The 19,892-nt window shown below is 41.4% G+C and overlaps 1 protein-coding gene across 16 annotated transcripts in view; it reads left to right on the forward strand.

The window, feature by feature from the left end:
* LOC144595821 (abl interactor 2) overlaps positions 1-19,892 on the forward strand; it is a 106,504-nt gene that overhangs the window by 47,031 nt on the left and 39,581 nt on the right. For all 16 annotated transcript variants that reach the window (XM_078403525.1, XM_078403530.1, XM_078403535.1 and 13 more), the window contains exon 2: positions 5,068-5,235. In XM_078403525.1, the coding sequence (XP_078259651.1) occupies positions 5,068-5,235 (168 nt within the window). The remainder of the gene's footprint in view (positions 1-5,067; positions 5,236-19,892) is intronic.

The raw sequence follows: 19,892 nt of genomic DNA on the forward strand, positions 1-19,892 counted from the left end.
TTGTGCACCATGTGTAACATACTATCACTATAAAATAGTGGAATGGCTGGGTGTAGGAATGTCACTATATAACACTTGAGGTGGATAAGCTACAGAGAGAGGTTGAACAGGTTGGGTCTTTATTCTTTGGAGCGTAGAAGGTTGAGGGGGGACTTGATAGAGGTTTTTTAAATTTTAAGAGGGACGAACAGAGTTGACGTGGGTAGGCTTTTCCCTTTGAGAGTGGGGAAGATTCTAACAAGGGGACATAGCTTCAGAATTGAGGGACAAAAGTTTAGGGGTAACATGAGGGGTAACTTCTTTACTCAGAGGGTGGTGGCTGTATGGAATGGGGTTCCGGTGGAAGTGGTGGAGGCAGGTTCGATTTTATTATTTAAGAGTAAATTGGATAGGTATATGGATGAGAGGGGATTAGAGGGTTATGGTCTGAGAGCAGGTAGATGAGACTAGGTCAGAGAGAGTGGTCGGCGTGGACTGGTAGGGCCGAACGGGCCTGTTTCCGTGCTGTAGTTGTTATATGGTTATCATATCATATCATATATCTACAGCCGGAAACAGGCCTTTTCGGCCCTCCAAGTCCGTGCCGCCCAGTGATCCCCGTACATTAACACTATCCTACACCCACTAGGGACAATTTTTACATTTACCCAGCCAATTAACCTACATACCTGTACGTCTTTGGAGTGTGGGAGGAAACCGAAGATCTCGGAGAAAACCCACGCAGGTCACGGGGAGAACGTACAAACTCCTTACAGTGCAGCACCCGTAGTCAGGATCGAACCTGAGTCTCCGGCGCTGCATTCGCTGTAAAGCAGCAACTCTACCGCTGCGCTACCGTGCCGCCCAAATGATATATGATATGGGTTCGTTGCTGGGGTACCATTCTGTGGGCAAAAAGATCTGTCATTGTTTAACACCAAGGTAGAGTACAGATTAGATACATGGATGCGACTTAGTGATCTGTTCTTGTGAGTTGAATCTGACTGGATGTAAATCATGTTGTGCGATGACTGAATATACATTTTTTCTGCTCCACTGCGAAATCTCCTCAAGGTATGTCTACTTTGAACTCACTCCGAAAGTTCTGCAACATCCTCTCTCGCTGATCCCTTCTGTGACTCCTCCTGCTCTCATATAATTTATTGTTCTTTATCTTTCCACATCATCGTCTATATCTCGCGTTTCCCTTATCCCTAACCAGTCTGAAGAAGGGTCTCGACCTGAAACGTCGCCCATTCTTTCCAGAGATGCAGCCTGTCCTGCTGAGTTACTCCAGCTTTTCATGAATATTCCATAAGGATTGTTTCATTTTAATTTTGAGGTTGGAAACTGCATTCAGTCATCGACTCTTACGGTCTAGGACCTCAATGTCCCCATGAACATCCCAAAAATGTTCAAACCATTGCTAGAAATTAAGAAGAAAAATGGTGATTTGGATAAATTCTTGCACCAGAATGAAACTAAAGTTTAAATCGAAGATAGACACAAAAAGCTGGAGTAACTCAGCGGGACAAGCAGCATCTCTGGAGAGAAGGAATGGTCAAGACCCTTCCTCGGGATAAATCCATTTTTTGGTCTCCAGAAGGGTGATGTTGACAAAAAAGAGTAGATCTGTAATTATAGGCACAAAAGTAATGGGCTGACTTAATTATCTAATTTATTAATTTACAGTCTAAATATGAGCCATGTATTTCACTGATGTAATGGGAAATCAAAATGAATGAAACACTGTAAATAGGTAAGATTGCAAATGGGAGTGGGGAGAAATGGAGGAGGCTCAGAACAGAAAGGTCAGTATGGGAATGGAAAGGGGAGAATGCTAAAATGATTAGCAACACAGAGGTCAGTCGACCTTGGTGGACTGAGCACAAATGTTCTGGTCGTCAAGTCTAAGCTTGGTCTCACTGATGTATAGGAGGCCACCGATGAAGTTAATGGTGGTGCATGTGAACTTCTGACTCACCTTGAAGGACTGCTGGGGTCTCTGGATTGAGACATGGGTGTGGGGACAGGTGTTATCTCCTGTGATTGCAGGGAAAGTACCTGGAGAGGGGGTGGTTTGGGTGGGAAGGGATGAGTGACTCAAGGGGATGCGAGGGGATGGTTTCTGTGGAGGACCGAACAGGGTGGAGATGGGAAGATGTGACTGGTGGTAGAATCACTATGGAGGTGATGCTGACGTGAGGGGATGATGTGTTGGGTGTGGAGGTTGTTGAGCTGAAAGGTTAGAGAAAAGACACTGGGAAAGTGAAGAAGACATGAATAATTTCAACAAATCCTCATAGAAAGGGAAGAATCAACAATTAGAGTGACGGCAGAGTGGGTCTTCATCAACCTCACGAGTATGGATAATTGGAGGAAAATGGTTCAAGGTGATTTGCAATTCAGCCAGACATTTGGATGAGCTGTGGATATTTTGCTGAAATGTACAGATGCATCTGTTAAGTATGCTAATTATCAACATGGAGAATCTGAATAACACATGCATAAACCTAAGGATTGCATTCATTCATTAATAAAAACATCCTATCAGTATTTACTGTTCTGTTTTCACCCATTGATCTAACTTAAATCTGTAGAGTAAATTACTAATTTATGCTGGTTATTGGCAAAAGGAATCAAGTGGGAGTTGATGTGTGGGAGTGTGTGAGAGAAGTTGCAGGGGTTTGAGGAATTAAGGATGAGGGATGTGGATTGGTGGCATTGCCTCCCAGGAGCTGGAGAAGACTAAGTGGATAAGTGGCCTTGTTGTTTGAAGTAAAACTATGCGTAACAGCAACAAATTTGGCCAGTTGAAATATTTCAATTTTGAATAAAAATAATGATGCATTGTATAAAGCCATCGACTGTCTTAGTTTAGTTTAGAGATCCAGCATGGAAATGGTTCCTTTAACCCACACCAATCATCAATCACCATGTGCACTAGTTCTATATTATCCCACTTAATATAATATATAAATTATACTTAATATGTACTCCCTGCACATTTGGGCCAATTTAGAGGCCAATTGACATTCAAACCCGCGAGTTTTTATGATGCTGGAGGAAACCAGAGTTCCCAGAGGAAACCCAAATGGTCACATGGAGAACGTGCAAACTCCACTTTTCGGACCGGAGACCTGTGACATGGTTTGCCTCGGGGATTGGTGCTGATCCCATTGCTGTTCGCCATCTATATCAATGGCTTGGATTAGAATGTAGAAGGCATGATTGTACCTAAAATAGGTTGTGTCGTTGAAGATGATTATCAAGAATTACAGTGAGATCTTGATCAGTTGGGTAAGTGGATGAGGAATTGAAAATTGAGTTTAATTTGGAAAAGTGTGAGGTGTTGCATTTTGAGAGGTCAACCCAGGGCAGGGTCTTCACAATGAACAGTTGGCATCTGGGGAGTGTTGTAGAACAGCAGGATCTAGTAGTACAAGAACTGAGTTCCCTGAAAGTGGCATAGCAAGTAGATAGGGTGGTGAAGAAGGCTTTTAGCATATTGGCCTTCATGTCAGAGGATTGAATATAGAAGTGGGACAATAGGTTACAGTTGTACAAGACTCTGGTGAGGCCCCACTTGGAATACAGTGTTGAGTTTTGCTCACCCTTTGAAAGGAAAGATGCTATTAAGATGGAAAGTGTGCAGAGAAGATTTACAAGGACGAGGGCCTGAGCTATTGCAATATATTGGGCAGGCAAGGACTTTATTTCTGGAAATGCAAGAGACTGAGGGTTGATATTATGGACGTGTGTAAAATCATGTGGGGGAATAAATAGGGTGAATAGGGGAATCAAAAACTCCAGGGCATAAGGTAAGAGGAGAATGATTCATTCTCATTAAATGATTCACTTTTGCACACATGGTGATAGGTATATGGAACGAGCTGCCAGAAGTAGTAGTTGCGGCAAGTACAACCTCAGTGAAAAGACTTTGGAATGGTATATATTATGAAAGTTTGAGGGATATGGGCTAAGCGTGGGCATGTGGGACTAGTTTAGATAGGACATCTTGGATGGCCAGACAAGTCACTTCCGGTATTTTCCTGGCCAAGCCCCTCCTTGCAATCCATAAATCTGAGTATCGAAATTTCTGCTGCCCTGAATGTAACCAATTTGCATACCAATTACATTCCTACTTCTATAGGAAAATAACTGCAGATGCTGGTACAAATCGAAGGTATCACAAAATGCTGGTGTAACTCAGCGGGTCAGGCAGCATCTCAGGAGAGAAGGAATGGTGACGTTTCAGGTCGAGACCCTTCTTCAGAGTGAAGAAAGGTCTCGACCTGAAACGTCACCCATTCCTTCTCTCCTGAGATACTGCCTGACCCGCTGAGTTACTGCAGCATTTTGTGATACCTTCCTACTTCTATAAATTCCTTTCTGGTTCATCGGTTTCAATATAAAAGTACTCTTAGTGGTATTTGGAGCTCTGTTGCTTCACTGCTCCCTATCATTGTAACATCCTTGAGTTCATTGGCCCTCGGATCTCATTTCCAGATCTCTTGCTTCTCGTGCATTGCTTTGTCCATTGCCTGACCATTGTTGGTTGTGCCTTCAGCAGTCCTTGCTCTGGAATTCCCACTCTGCCCCTTGAGTGCTCTATTCCTCCTTTAATACTCCCTTTATAATATACCTTCATGCTCAAGGTTTTGATTACCACAACTATTTATTTTTGGGTCTCCGTTTCTTGTTTTGCATAAGTATGAGAGGTCTTGGGATGTGCCATGGCATTGTTTAAATAAATATGAGTTGTTCATCTAGTTTGAGTATCATTTTTTTGTTTTCATCTTCTTTTGAGAAAATCTTAGGCCACTCAACAAAATTCCTCTGCTCTCACTGAGAAATTGGTGCTCGGGCTAAGACATATTCCTGAAAGTGGCCTTTGAACTGTGCAGTAATTATCGATTTTGATGCATAGGATTCAGATTGAAGAAATGATTTGCTGGATTATGAAAAAACTGTCCACTTCAAAAATGAGCCATGGTTATGCATGTTCTGCATTTTGACTATTTGAAATATTCCTGTAGACCTGAACTATTTTACGTGCAATGATTAATCTGTCACTTCCTCTTAAAGGCAGCAGATAAACAGCGAGCTCTGGAGGAAACCAAAGCCTACACAACCCAGTCCTTAGCAAGTGTGGCCTACTTGATTAACACATTAGCGAATAATGTGCTCCAGATGCTGGACATTCAGGCATCCCAGCTGCGGCGCATGGAGTCGTCAATCAACCATATCTCACAGGTAAGCTCTTTCACTCTCTTTCATGGACATTAATTCAGTTGGTGAGCATTGGTGTCATGGTAAGATCTCTTGACATAGAATTTTTGGTAATTCAACATGAACACGTCTGTCATGTTCTGTTCTTGGCTGATTGTCTTGTGTGAAATTTCTGACAAGATTTGCCTGCCCTTTCATACCTGTTAATATTGCAGCATCATGTTAACTTGTGTAGCAATGCCTCTGTAGACCAGTGGTGTTAATATTACATCACTGTTATTGACATTAGAAGATTTACCCAGCATGTAGTGTTTGTCAAGTAGGTAAATCTTCTAATCTCTGTCCTGCATTATTGGCAACGTTACCCTGAAATGTGGGATGCCATTTATATGTACACGGTAAGCATTGATGTCCTTTTCCAAATGTAAAATTCAGAGAGAGTAGGTGTGTGGCATTGATATAGTATGGCCCTCTTCTCTGCTTTTTTAGCCATGGAATTTGTATGATAGTGAACAAAAAAATATTAGACTTATTAACTTAGGGAAAATTCTGGTCATATTGTAAGTGTAGTATTGAACTGTCTTTGATATTTACGATGACTGCTCTTCTTGATGGCTTTAAGCTCATTGAGTGATGAACAGAAAAGTTAATGGTTTTCTGTAATGTCATATTGGATTTCCCTTTGATATGTAACATAAGCGAATGTTTTGTAAACAACACAGTTGAGCTCAGTTGGTATCTGGGATAAAGAAGAAAATGTTAGTTGTGGTGCTGTTATTCCTCATTATTCCTTGCTGAATGTGTCTCGTTCTAGATATTGCCTATGACATCCCATGGAGGAATAGTTTGCTTGCATTTGTTATTCAACTTAATTTTAAATGAGAACATTTTAGGTGAGGTCCCATAAATATTTGTGCATCTATAGCCAGTTCACATTTCTAAATCAAAAGCAGGTTTTGAATCCATTCAGTGTTGCTCAGCACCACACCTCAGTTTCTTCAGATGTCCAGAGATGGACATATCTGTGCCATGACTTGACAAATCCAGAGCTCTATCTCTTTCTTCTGAAGCTCCATCAATGCATTGTTTCACTGAAATGTTTCATTGATAGCTCTTAATCATCAGATGACTTGTTACTATGTGTGGAATTATTCTTGCGAACATCTGTGAGCTTTCAAATCAAGCATAATTCACACAAGTAATGTTGTTTTTCAGGAAATGGCAATTCACACAGCACTTGGTTTGTCACCAGCTTTGTTGCCAAGTCTTATGATGTACCCTGACGGGAAACGTATGTGAATTCTGTACAAAATTGGTACGCTTCAACTGCATGCATTATCCTTAAATGCAGATGGAGCAGCTCTGCTCTTTGATTTTTTTTTCTCCCTAAACACTGTACCTTGCTTACCTTTACCCTAATCAGTACCAGAACTGAAGTCATCACTCATCCATCCCCGAGAATTCTTTGCACAAACATCCTCTGCCCTCTTGAATCATTGCTACTCCCAACACCATTTACTTTTTCAAATGTGCATTAGTTAACCACAATCACATTTTTGCAAGTTCTCCTGCTTAAATGACCCATTTAAAACACTTTGGGACCTTCCTTGGTATAAAAGTTTGTACATCAAGCAAATTTGTTGTATAAAAATTGATGCTAACAGCAAGGAATCTTTCATAGCTAAATAACATTAGTAGGTGGTTTCAAACATGGAACATGGAATTAAACTGGATCTAAAACACTGCAGTTCCTTGACCTTAAATGACAGAGATTTACTGAGTGTTTCAGATGTTTTATTCACTTAAGTCGCATCTTTTCATGGGGAGGGAAAATTCAGTTCAGTTTAAGAATGGACAATGTGCACAAACTTTTGCATTGCATTAGGAGTCAAAAACAATCTCTGCCTGTGTTTGTTTTGTTTAAAAACCAGATGCTGAAAATCTAAAGTAAAAATGGAAAATGCTGGAAATATTCAGCAGATCAGGCTGCATCTCTTCCCACAGATGGCAACTAGACCTGCTGAGCCATCACTATTACTCTTTCTTCCCTTCTCTATTATATAACTTGTCTGTGACAAAGGCAAGAAAAGATCTTTTAAAATATATGGAACATAAAACAGTACAGCACAGGAACGGGCCCTTCTGCCCACAGTTTGTGCCAATCATGATGCCTAATTAAATTGATCTAATCTGTCTGTACATGATCCATATCCCTCTATTCACTGCATTTCCATGTGCTGTCCAAAAACCTCTTAAATACCACTATCGTATCTGCCTCCACCCACCACCCCTGGCAAAGCATTCCAGGCCCCCACCACACTCTGTGTAAAAACAAAAAACTCGCTCTGCGCATCTCCATCAGGTTTTCCCCCTCTCACCGTATAACTATGCCGTCTAATATTGGACATTTCCACCCTGGGGGAAAAAGGTTCTGACTGTCTACCCTGTCTATTACTCTCACAATTCTCTGGACCTCACCAGAGAAGAACCAGAAATCCTCTTCAAGGCCCCCACAATCTCCCCTCATGCCTCCCTCAATATCCTGAGATAGATCCCATCATACCTTGGGACTTACCACCTTGAGGTTCTTCAAAAGCCTCCTTAAATCGGACTGTCCACTTACTGTTTAAGGAAACCTTCTTGGGTACACCTAACAAGTTCTGCCCCGTCTAATCCTCTTGCCCTTCACTGGTGCTATTGAAAGTTGTTCATCGCAACTAACTGACGTTTACAGGGAATTTTGTAATCACTGCAGTGTAGTTATTGCAGTTACGTGAAAAACATGCAGGCTATTTGTATACAGCAATGGTCCACAGACATCAATGGGATATTAAGCAGGTAATTTCAATTTGCCATTTCATTTCTTTGAGGTATAAATTTTGGTCTGAGCAATGACTACCCTTGAGATTCAGTGAAAGGGCTCCACAGTTCATCCACTTGTCTGAAAATGTCACTTCAGTACAATACCAAAGGGCCATCCTTCTGTACCATATCAAAGGGCTATCCTTGATTATGGGGTCAAGTCTCAGCTGCGAAGCTCGATAGCTTTATCTTCTATTCACTGATCTGTTTTTGAACTTGTAGATAATTGAAACACAAGTTCTTTGCTAATAATAGAGGAAAATAATCTGTGTTTATTAATTTGGAGCCTGGTGTTTCTAATTGTAATCAATATGGTTTGAATGTCTTCCAATGTCTTTCTCATGGGGAATATAATTTCTACAAGCTGGCAGCAATAGCTCCAGTTCTCTGTGCTGAGTATATTGCCTTTTCTGTGTTAAAATAGTCCAATTCTTGAAATTAATTTCTGTCACAGTGTTAATTGCTGCAGAATATGTCCAGTGCATCTCTTAGCTTAGAAAGACAAAAATAATTGCTATGCTACCTCGTATTTTAGGCTGCTCATCAAATATACATCTAATTAAAAATAAGTCGCAGAAATAAAGAAGAATCTGTGTCCAAATACTGTGTTGCTTTCTTTTTCCTTTTAGGAAACAGATTTGTTTTACTGGTGAATGGGGTGAAAGTTGTGATCTGGGTTAAATTCTTTGTGGCCCATTTGGGGTACAGTTTTGTACTCCATTCGTTTGACTATGTATTTATGTGTTTACTTTTGGAAAGAAACATCTCTCATCTGATGCAAAATAATTCTTTTGAAGAAATTAAAGGGGTATTTGAAAAGCAGCTACCCACAGATGCTGTAAATTTAAAATAAAACAAGAAAATGCTGGAAGCACACAGCAACTGAGGCACCATTTGTGGAAGATTAAAGTTAATGTTTCAGGTTAAAGGTCCATTGTCAGAACTGGGAAAGTCAGAAAGCAACTTATTTTTAAATTGCAAACAGCACAGGGAAAGGACGACGAGGACAAAACAAATTTCTCCGATGGGGAGAGGTTTATGTGATTCCATTGTTAACAGAACAGTCTGATAAAGAAGTTAGTGATGGATGTCAGAGAGTGAAAACAAAGGGACATATTAAAGTTGTGAAATGCGTCTCCATGGTGTTGCTGAAAAAGAGAATGCTGGAAATGGCTAGCCCTTGAAGTAGAGTCCACAGGTGGATAAACTGAGATGGATAATCTTACTGCAGATCTGGTCAATTCTCATGAAAAACTGTAAAAGCAAGTGACCTGAAATTATTGAATTGGATATCAGTTCCCCAAGGCTGCCATATGCTCAGTCAGAAAATGAGAAGCTGTTCTTCAAGCTTGCTTTGCACCCTGTTGGAAATGTATTGGTCAGAATGGGATTGGGATGGAGAATTAAACTGGCAGGCAACTGGAAGCTCAGGGCACTCCTGCAGACTGAACAAAGGTGCTTATTAGACATAGATGACTTTTCCTGTCAAATTTATTCATTATCTGTTTCATATAATTCATCTTTGCCACTTCCATTCTGGATTTCTGTCTCCATTTCGGAAGATAGGTTACTGACCAATATCCATTAAACCCCACAGGCTCCCTTAGCCATCATGACCATACTACTTCCCATCATGCTTCCTGAAGAAATCCATGCCATTCTGCGAGTAGACTCAAAGACCATTTGAGTTACCAGATGGTGGGAAGGGTTGAGGGAAAAGAGCCATGGTTGCATTTCTAGTGGTTACATGGGAAAATGCTGAGGGGATTGGTTAGTGGCAATGGAAGAGCAGACTTCAGTAGTGAAGGTTGTGGTCCCTTTGGAATACTGGGAAAAGGATGAAAAAATATGCCTGGTGGTGGAATCTCACTGAAAGTAGAAAATATTACAAATAATGTTCCATTGAGTGTGGTGGAAGGTGGATCACTATCCTTGCTTTAGCCTGAAAAAGAGATTAGAGCAAGAATGTGGGAAATAGATGAGATACAATCGAGGTTTCTATCATCTGTGGCAGAGAGGAAACTTAGGTTCAGGAAGAAAGAAGCTATCTCTGAGGAACATTTGTGGGAAACATTAAATACATTGGCGAGGCCACATTTGGAGTATTGTGATCAGTTTTGAAAGATGCTGTTTAGCTGGAAAGAGTGCAGAGACGATTTTCAAGGATGTTGCCAGGACTGGAGGGCCTGAGCTATAGGGTTAGATTGGGCAGGCTGGGACTTTATTCCAAGTGCAGAAGAATATGGGGTGATCATACAGAGGTGTATAAGATCACGAGGGGATGATCAGCCATGATCACAATGAATGGCGGTGCTGGCTTAAGGGCCAAATGACGACCTCCTGCACCTATTTTCAATGTTTCTATGAATAGATAGGGTTGATGCACAGTCTTTTAACCCTGGTAGGGGAATCAAGAATCAGAGGACATAGGTTTAAGGTGAGAGGGGGAAAATTTAATAGAAACCAGAGAGGCAAATTTTTCACACACAGAGTGGAGGGTTGCCAGTGGAAGGATATGGGCCAAATGTGGGCAGTTGGAATCTTGGTCAGCATTGGCAAGTTAGGCCCAAGGGCTTGTTTCCAAGCTGTATGACTGAGTCTACGAGAATTAACTTAGTCTATCGAATCCCCCTCGGTATTTGCAGGCCTCCATTACAGGCAGCAGCCTGATGAATCTCTCCTGCATCCTCTATTGCTACTGTATCCATCTTATCGGGTGACAACCAGAACTTTACACCACACCAAGTATGGTGTAACCAATGTTTTGTGCAACTGTGTGACGTGACATTCCAACTCTTAAATTCAATGCCTTTGTCAATGAAGTCAAGCTCAACAAATGCTTTTTCCACCACCCTATCCATTTGAGAAACATAGAAAATAGGTGCAGGAGGAGGCCATTCGGCCCTTTAAGCCAGCACCGCCAGTCATTGTGATCATGGCTGATCATCCACAATCAGTAACCCGTGCCCAACTTCTCCCCATATCCCTTGATTCCACTAGCCCCCCAGAGTATCTAACTCAATTTGTGTCACTAATTTCTATTAGCTATGGACTTGCACCACAGGATTTCTCTACATCAATGCTCAAGTTTCCTGTCATTTACTCTCCATATCATACCAGTATTTGACCTCCCACAGTGAAAAGGATCACATTGTCTGGATTAGACCATCCAGTTTTACAGCTAACCTATGTCCTGCTCTTTCCTTGGACAATCTTATTTGGTATCTATGACTGCTCCATTTTCTTGTGTCAATTTCATGCTTGCTTGTCAGAACATCAGACTTGGGGTGGGAGTAAGGATAGTCGAGAATCAAGATTGTTTAATTATGTGTACCCAGCAAAAAAAAAACAATGAAATTCTTGCTTGCTGCAACTAAATAAGCCCATTGACTGAATAATGCACAAATATACAATAATCAATAATACTATAAATTAATTACTAGTTAACCATAATAGTGCAAAGCTGAAGTCCATACTGCAAGCAAAAATAATGTTCGTCAAAGATCATGGTTGCCTTGGTTGCGGTTAATGGCGTGTTCTGGAGACTGATGGTTGCTGGGGAAAAAGCTGTTCTTGAACCAGGTGCTCGTGATTTTTCCTGTACTACCTTCTAAGGCATTTGTGAGATGAGAGCATGGCCAGGGTGGTGTGAGTCTTTGATATTAACTACCTCTTTGAGGCAGGGTTTCCTATAGATCCCTTCGATAGTGAGGAGATCAATATCTGTGCCTACCAGTCTGCAGTCTCCTTCGTTTCTGGGTTTGAGTTACCAAACCAGGCAACAATGTAACCAGTCCGCCTGTCTCTTCCGTATACCTATAGAAGTTCAATAGAGTACAGGTGCTCCTCAACTTATGATGGGCTTCCGTTCGGAGAAACCCATCGTAAACCGAAAATATCGTACGTCGAAATGCATTGAATACACGTGATCATGTGGCCGGAAGCTCGCTGCAGCTCGCTGCCATTTGCACCATTGCAAAGTTGAAATATTGCACGTCGAAGCATCGTTAGTCAGGGAGCATCTGTAATGGGAATCTGCAGGGAGACTACAAGGTTGAAACGTGACGAGGGAAGATCTTCTGAGGAAATTAGGTCTGTGACAGTCTGGGAGATAGCCTCGTGATTGTGGTTTTCTTGTCCAGAAGGGTTTGGCAAAATGGGTTTCAAGGCCTGTTTGCATGCTTCATAGCTCTCTGACTTGTAAGGTTTATAATCAATAGGGGCAGTCTAATTTATACCTTAGAAAAAATATATAATACACCGTTGCAACAGCTTATCATGTAGCTACACAGCTGTTAATTTGTTCAAGGTATAGTCTTTGTTGTGGTACTGTTGATTTATGCAGAGCAAGGTTTTGTAAAGAGCAAATTAGATGGCTGACAATGTATTTTATATTTAATTTCTCTCTTCCCTTTCCCCTGACTCTAGTCTGAAGAAGTGTCTTGACCCGAAACGTCACCCATTTCTTCTCTCCAGAGATGCTGCCTGTTCCACTGAGTTTTTCCAGCATTTTGTCTATTTTCGGTTTAAACCAGCATCCGCAGCTCCTTCCTACATAATGTATTTTAGGTGCCAGTTAAGAAAGTGGAAGAATTGCCATGGTAGCTCAGTGTTTGTAATCTTCAATTTTCATTGAGTCAGACATTAAAATGCAGAGCTTCTGTGAGTGTGCACCGAATCTTTAAAACATTGGTAAATCAGTGGAGTTAACGTGGTCAAGTCCTGAAGAGAAACTTCAATCCAGACTTCCCGTTTAGAAGATTGAGATTTAACCATAAAGCAAGGTAACCACCGCAGCATTCCGTCTAGCATCTCTAAAGTTGAGTATAAAATACAAGAGAAATATTTCTAATGCAATTAGCATTAAATTTCCATGGTTTTTGCATGTTCAATTCATTTAATCAAGCTTTTTTAGCTTGATTAGCTTGAATCTTTTTTAGTCATGTACATTAATCTCTATAATTAATACCTTCTCATCAGTACTTTATGGCAGCAAGTTTGAGTGACATAGCAGTACCAAACAGTACCATTACTGACTGACCTGGACCTTTTACCTTAAGTTGCATTTGAGCAGACTGTTGGTGTGACTTGGTACATGAGAATACTCATGGGTGCTGCAAATCACAGACCATCAACAGGTTTTTGATAATGGAGGCCAATGAAACTAAAACAAAGGGATACCAAAGTACTGCTTCACTCACTTTGAAAGATTTGCTAGAATGAAGAAGATAGAGATTCACTATTTCCACTATTTGGATTTGTCAAGAGTTTGTACTAAGCTCCATCTGTGTTGCGTAGGCAATGGTCTTTAGACGTGCCAGAATGAGTTGAAGAGGTGGCACCTCGTATCTCCATAGTAGTAGAAACAACTGAGCGTGATTCAGCTAATACTTGGATTCCTTGCCTTTATACCCAGTCTGGGCTGCAGCTCCCCCACTGTGATTGACTCTGACTGTTTCTCTATTCACAAGCAATTAGGGATTGGCAGTGTATGCTGGCAATGTCAGTGGTTCTCTTCCCCCTCCTCTCTCAAATCCCATGTGCAAATAAATCCACACGTTATAAATTTCTCTATGAACATTAAGTTTGTTTGGGTCATTACTGCCACGTTTTCACTTTTTAAAAAGTACTTATGATTTTTTGATCTATGAATGGTGGAAATCTGAAATTAAAATGTTGAATATTGGAAATACTCAACAGGTCATGTCGCATCTGAAGAGAAAGAAACAGTTTAGATGGATAATGTTTACCCATTATTTTTGTAATTTAATTCCACCATCAACATTGCTTAGAATGCCAAGTATCTTATCTCTTATGATATTGGATGCATGGTTTTTGATCCCATTATCCAAGTCAATAATAAATGCAACGATTTATTGTCAGTCCCAACACATCCTTGGGTTACTCAATAATCGCCCATTACCAACTTGAATATTTGCTCATTCACCCTACTTGGCTGTCTGTGGTCGGTAATTCTGAATGTGAACCCTGGCTGAATATCTTACCCTACTATTTAATGAGCACAGAAGCTAATTGTCCCTCCCCCTTTTAAAACCACAAAGCTAATTCAACCGGAGACCTCACTTGTACAGCTTGTCACACTCGAGTTCCTCCTTTTCAAATAGTCCCCAAATGCCACTGAACAATCAGCGCAGCATAAGCCATCCGACTCCCACAGTTATCTAGACTACACCTCCTCCATCCTGCCGTTTGCAAAGATGCTATCCTCTACTCTGACTCTCTGCCACGTCTGCTCTCAAGGTGAGGGCATTCCAGGGCATCTTAGATGTCCTCTTTCTTTAGTAAATGTGGCTTCCCCTCCTGCTGTCATTGATGGATCCCTTGCTCGTGTCTTCTCTGTGTCCTATGGTTCTTCTCATGCTCCCCCTCCAGACCGAACAAAGATAGAGTTCCAGGGTCCTTGCCTTTTGCTCCACCAGCCTCCGCATCCAACAGGTATCCAAATGCCTCTGACATTTCCATCACCAACATGATCCCACCATCAGTCACATCTTCCCATCCTCACCTCTTTGGACCTACTGCAGAGAACGCTCCCTCTGTGAATCCTTAGTTCCCTCATCCCTACTCACCCAAACCACCCCCTCTCAGGGTCTTTCCCCTGCAATTGCAGGAGATGTAACACATGTCCCTACACCTCCTCTTTCCTTTCCAGCGTGGGACTCCAGCAGTCCTTCCAGGTGAGACAGAGGTTCACGTGCACTTCCTGTAGCCTGATCCCAATGTGGCCTCCTGTACATAAGTGAGATCAAGCGAAGACGGCGACTGTTTGATCTTCTGTCTTTTCATGTCGATAAAAGGCACTGGAGAGGCTAGTTTGCAAAAAAAAGACACCTGTCTTTTATGCATAAATCATCAGTCTGAATAAGGGGCCCAATCTGAAATATCCATGTTCTCCAGAGATGCTGCCTGACTCACTGAGTTACTGCAGCACTTTGTGCCTTTATATCTTTTCATCTCTGACTCTTGTCCAAACATTTGCTTATCAAAACCCCCTTTCACCTGTACCAGCCTATTGTCAGGCTTTGTCCTGCTCTCCTCTCTTCCAGCGTTCTTTCCCCCACCCCTCACCACAGTCATGCTGAGGAAGGCTCATGACCTGAAACTTCACGTCAGTAGATGGACATGTCCGTATTCCCCAGCGATACTGCCTGACCCAGCATTTTGTCTTTTTTTGTAAACCAGCATCTACGGTTCCTTGTTTCTACATACAGTGCCCTCCATAATGTTTGGGGCAAAGACCCATCATTTATTTATTTACTCCACAATTTGAGATTTGCAATAGAAAAAAGGGCGGCACGGTGGCACAGTGGTAGAGTTGCTGCCTTACAGTGAATGCAACACCGGAGACCCGGGTTCGATCCCAACTACAGTTGCTGTCTGTACGGAGTTTGTACGTTCTCCCCGTGATCTGTGTGGGTTTTCTCCGAGATTTTTGGTTTCTTCCCACACTCCAAAGACATACAGGTATGTAGGTTGATTGGCTTGGTAAATGTAAAAATTGTCCCAAGTGTGTGTAGGATGGTGTTAATGTGCGGGGATCGCTGGTCGGTGTGGACCCGGTGGGCCGAAGGGCCTGTTTCCGTGCTGTATCGCTAAACTAAAAAACGTGGTTGAAGTGCACATTGTCAGATTTTATTAAAGGGTATTTTTTTACATTTTGGTTTCACCATGTAGAAATTACAGCTGTGTTTATACATAGCCCCCCATTTCAGGGCACCATAATGTTTGGGACACATGACTTCACAGGTGTTTGTAATTGCTCAGGTGTGTTTAAATGCCTCCTTAACGCAGGTATAAGAGAGCTCTCAGCACCTAGTCTTTCCTCCAGTCTTTCCATCACCTTTGGAAACTTTTATTGTTGTTTATCAACATGAGGTACAAAGTTGTGCCAATGAAAGTCAAAGAAGCCGTTATGAGACTGAGAAACAAGAATAAAACAGTTCGAGACATCAGCCAAACCTTAGGTTTACCAAAATCAACTGTTTGGAACATCATAAAGAAGAAAGAGAGCACTGGTGAGCTTACTAATTGCAAAGGGACTGGCAGGCCAAGGAAGACCTGCACAGCTGATGACAGAAGAATTCCCTCTATAATAAAGAAAAATCCCAAAACACCTGACCGACAGATCAGAAACACTCTTCAGGAGTCTGGTGTGGATTTGTCAATGACCACTGTCCACAAAAAACTTCATGAAAATAAATACAGAGGCTACACTGCAAGATGCAAACCACTAGTTGGCCGCAAAAATAGAATAGCCAGGTTACAGTTTGCCAAGAAGTACTTAAAAGAGCAACCACAGTTCTGGAAAAAGGTCTTGTGGACAGATGATATGAAGATTAACTTATATCAGAGTGATGGCAAGAGCAAAGTATGGAGGAGAGAAGGAACTGCCCAAGATCCAAAGCATACCACCTCATCTGTGCTGGGGGTGTTATGGCCTGGGCATGTATGACTGCTGTAGGTACTGGCTCACTTATCTTCATTGATGATACAACTGCTGATGGTAGTAGCATAATGAATTCTGAAGTGTGTAGACAATCTCAAAATGAAGAGAAAAAATTGAGAGATGTCGCTCTGGAATACACTGCAAATTTTTTTTTTAATGTAATGACGACAACTATGACAAATCCAAACTTTCTTTGTACAACGGTTTTGGGAAGGAATAGTGGTTTGTATCTCCAATATTAATGAATACAAGAAGCACAAGCTGCACATTCAGACCCCTTGCTTAATGATTAGATTATGTTTCACAGCCCAGTTCTTCCAATCATCCAATCTTTCTGACTATGTTTCTGCTCCTTGCTTGTGGTCTTCCAGATTTCCAAACTGTGGATTCAAACATGCTATTCCATCACTTCAAACTGAAAAGTAAATTAGTCCCTGAATTTATTCAGCATGGAGGGCTATAATTTAGCCCTTTGATGTTCAGCTAAGAGGGAGACATGATCATGCTATGTTTTAAAGGCAGCTTCACAAATAATTTTATGTTGTCGTGCTTGGAATGCGTATCTTTGTTCACAAGTACAAACAGCATCTGCTTCTTTGTGTAACCTTCAAGATTTGCTTTCGTCCGTTCTCTGATTTTCTTGCTTTTATCAGCTCTGTCTGTGCTAACTCTACCTCCTTGCCTGTGCTCACCCTCCCCACCTCCTGTCTGCACCATGCCTTCTCGCATTTGTATCTGCTCATTTACAATCTTTCTCTCATCCTTATTGACAGGCATAAGAAAATAGGAGCAGGCCATCGGCCCCAGCCTCCCTCATTCTCTGTGTGGAGTGATGGTACCTCTACTAATGGACTAGGTCCCATTATCTCTTTTCTGACAACACTCTCCTGGTGTACCAAGTAAGAGCAGAGTACATTAAGTTAGATTGAGCCTACGGCAGAGAAACAAGGCATCCTTTGCAGCTTATTATCCTGAACCTGAATCATCTTGAACCCCTTCATTCAATTCCCTTGGACACATCCCGATGTTCCGTTGCCCATCATGCTCAGTTATAGCGTTGTATGTAAGGCATCTTTGCAATTTGGTACAGCTCCTGCGTGTAATATTTTTTATATTCGTACTTTTTGGGCCAAGAGGTTTCTCTCGAATTTTCAGTTTAAGTTGAGTGATTATTTTATAGTTTTGGCTCTGTTTTCATCTTTCCACAAGTGAAACCTTTTCTCCATATTTGCCTTGGGTGAAGTCATTTGTTATATTACAAACTTCTAATAGGTCATGCCCATTATTTCTGGAGACAAGAAATTCCTTGAAAGTTCTTTGAAAATGGTGTCGTAGGTAGATAGGTTGGTCAAAAAGGCTTTTGGCCTTCATCGGTCTGGCCATCACTTCATCAGTCGTATTGAGTATAGAGGTTGAGGGGGGCGAGGGGGGCTCATGTTCAGTTCTGGGCACCATATTGTGTTCAGTTCTGGGCACCATGTTATCGGTAAGATGTTGTCAAGCTGGGAAGGGTTCAGAGAAGATTTATGAGGATATTGCCAGGATCGGATTCTGTTCATTGGAGCGCAGGAGGATGTGGGGTGCTCTTGTTGGTGTACAAAATCGTGAGGAATAGATCGGGTAAATGCACAGAATCTCTTGCCCAGAGTAGGGAAATTGAGAACCAGAGGACATAGGTTTAAGGTGAGAGGGGAAAATATTAATAAGAACCCGAGGGGTAACTTCTTTACACAAAGGGTGGTGGGTAAATGGAACAAGATGCTGGAGGAGATAGTTGAGGCAGATACTTTTGCAATGTTTAGGAAACATTTCGACAGGTACATGGATAGGATAGGTTTAGAGGTATATGGACCAAGCCCAGGCTGGTGGGACCTGTACAGATGTCGGTGTTGGCAAGTTGGGCCGATGGGCCTTTTTTTATGCTGTGTGGCTCTAAGGCTGCTGGTCTGTTCTGCCCTTATTGTTATAATGTCCCCCTCATCACGTTGTCTGTTCAAGGTTCAATACACCCTCATATTTTTACTGCTTTTCAACTCTACGCCTCTTGAAATGAACTACAATGCTTGGTTTGCTTTACTTTTAAATGACTTGCATTATCGTGATAATGAATCGCAACTCAGTAAAAATTCTCATTTCATTTGGCCTCTTATTTTCCCGAGATGCATACTTCCTTTCCAGTTATTTAGAAATTAAATGCCAACTAAGTTTATTAATATTTAATTAATTGAACTAGACATTTTTTCTAACTAAACTTTTGCCATTAAAGCAATTAGTTCAATTCAAAATAAAAGCATAAGTCGGAATAAATATCTTTCCCATTTTGTGGTCATCAAACCACAGTGTCCCAAGGATTCACCAAAGAAAGAACTGGCAGACACCACATAAACATATTGTAAGACTTCCAAGATCCACACACAAACCAGATACTTCCAACCCCATTTTCTTCAATTTTATAGAAAATATATACCTGTAAATGGCCACAGACACCAGGTGCAAGCGCAAATGGACTAGGTCCCATTATCTCTTTCCTGACAACACTCTCCTGGTGTACCAAGTAATTGGGAAGAACATTGGAGGAAAAGTTTGAGACTTCAAAAGAGTAGGTGCTACAACATCTGGCATTAATGGTAAACAAATATTTGTTTTCTCTGTTGAGCAAGAACATAGTTGAATCCTGTAATATGAACCAATAATTTATTTGATGCCATCCGGCATATTCCAACCCATGTCTCCAGTGTTACTGGAACAGATTCCCAAGTGCATGCCTCCTCATTGGGAACCTCACCCTCCATCTATATTGGCATTATCAACTGGGATGACTGGTACTGCAGTAAGAAACAATGTTTTGTCACTTAACAGTTTTGTACTTCGCAAGGTATGCTGTAATTGAAGTGCATCTGTGCTCAGTAGCTCTCTCAATTTGATCAGCCCAATGGACATTTTTGTGCACCATTGAAGTTCTTGAAGATTTCCACCATGTTATCCTGTTGCAGTGAACCTGCCTTAATGCAACAATAGAGAGAGGCAGTATTAATGCAGAATTTGCAGGTAAAGGACTTCAATTCTTTCAATTGGAGCTCACTGTAATTGAAAGGGATGACCACTTTCACCTGAAAGCTTGTCACAGAAAACGCTATACCTTTCCAAGGATCAGTATAAAGATAGATCTGAAACAAGCAGTGTAACCCTGTCCAGGCTGTGAGTTCGCTATGATTGATTTGAGGAATGAGTGTATTCTTGTATTGATTACTTTCACTGGGTTTGAGAATGGATTCTGATCAGCTACAGTAGACCTTTAACTGTCAGTAGAATTTATCAATTGAGTTGAGGCTTTTAGATGGGTATAGGGATA

Source organism: Rhinoraja longicauda, chromosome 8 (genome assembly GCF_053455715.1).
Source record: "Rhinoraja longicauda isolate Sanriku21f chromosome 8, sRhiLon1.1, whole genome shotgun sequence".
Lineage (NCBI taxonomy): Eukaryota > Metazoa > Chordata > Chondrichthyes > Rajiformes > Arhynchobatidae > Rhinoraja > Rhinoraja longicauda.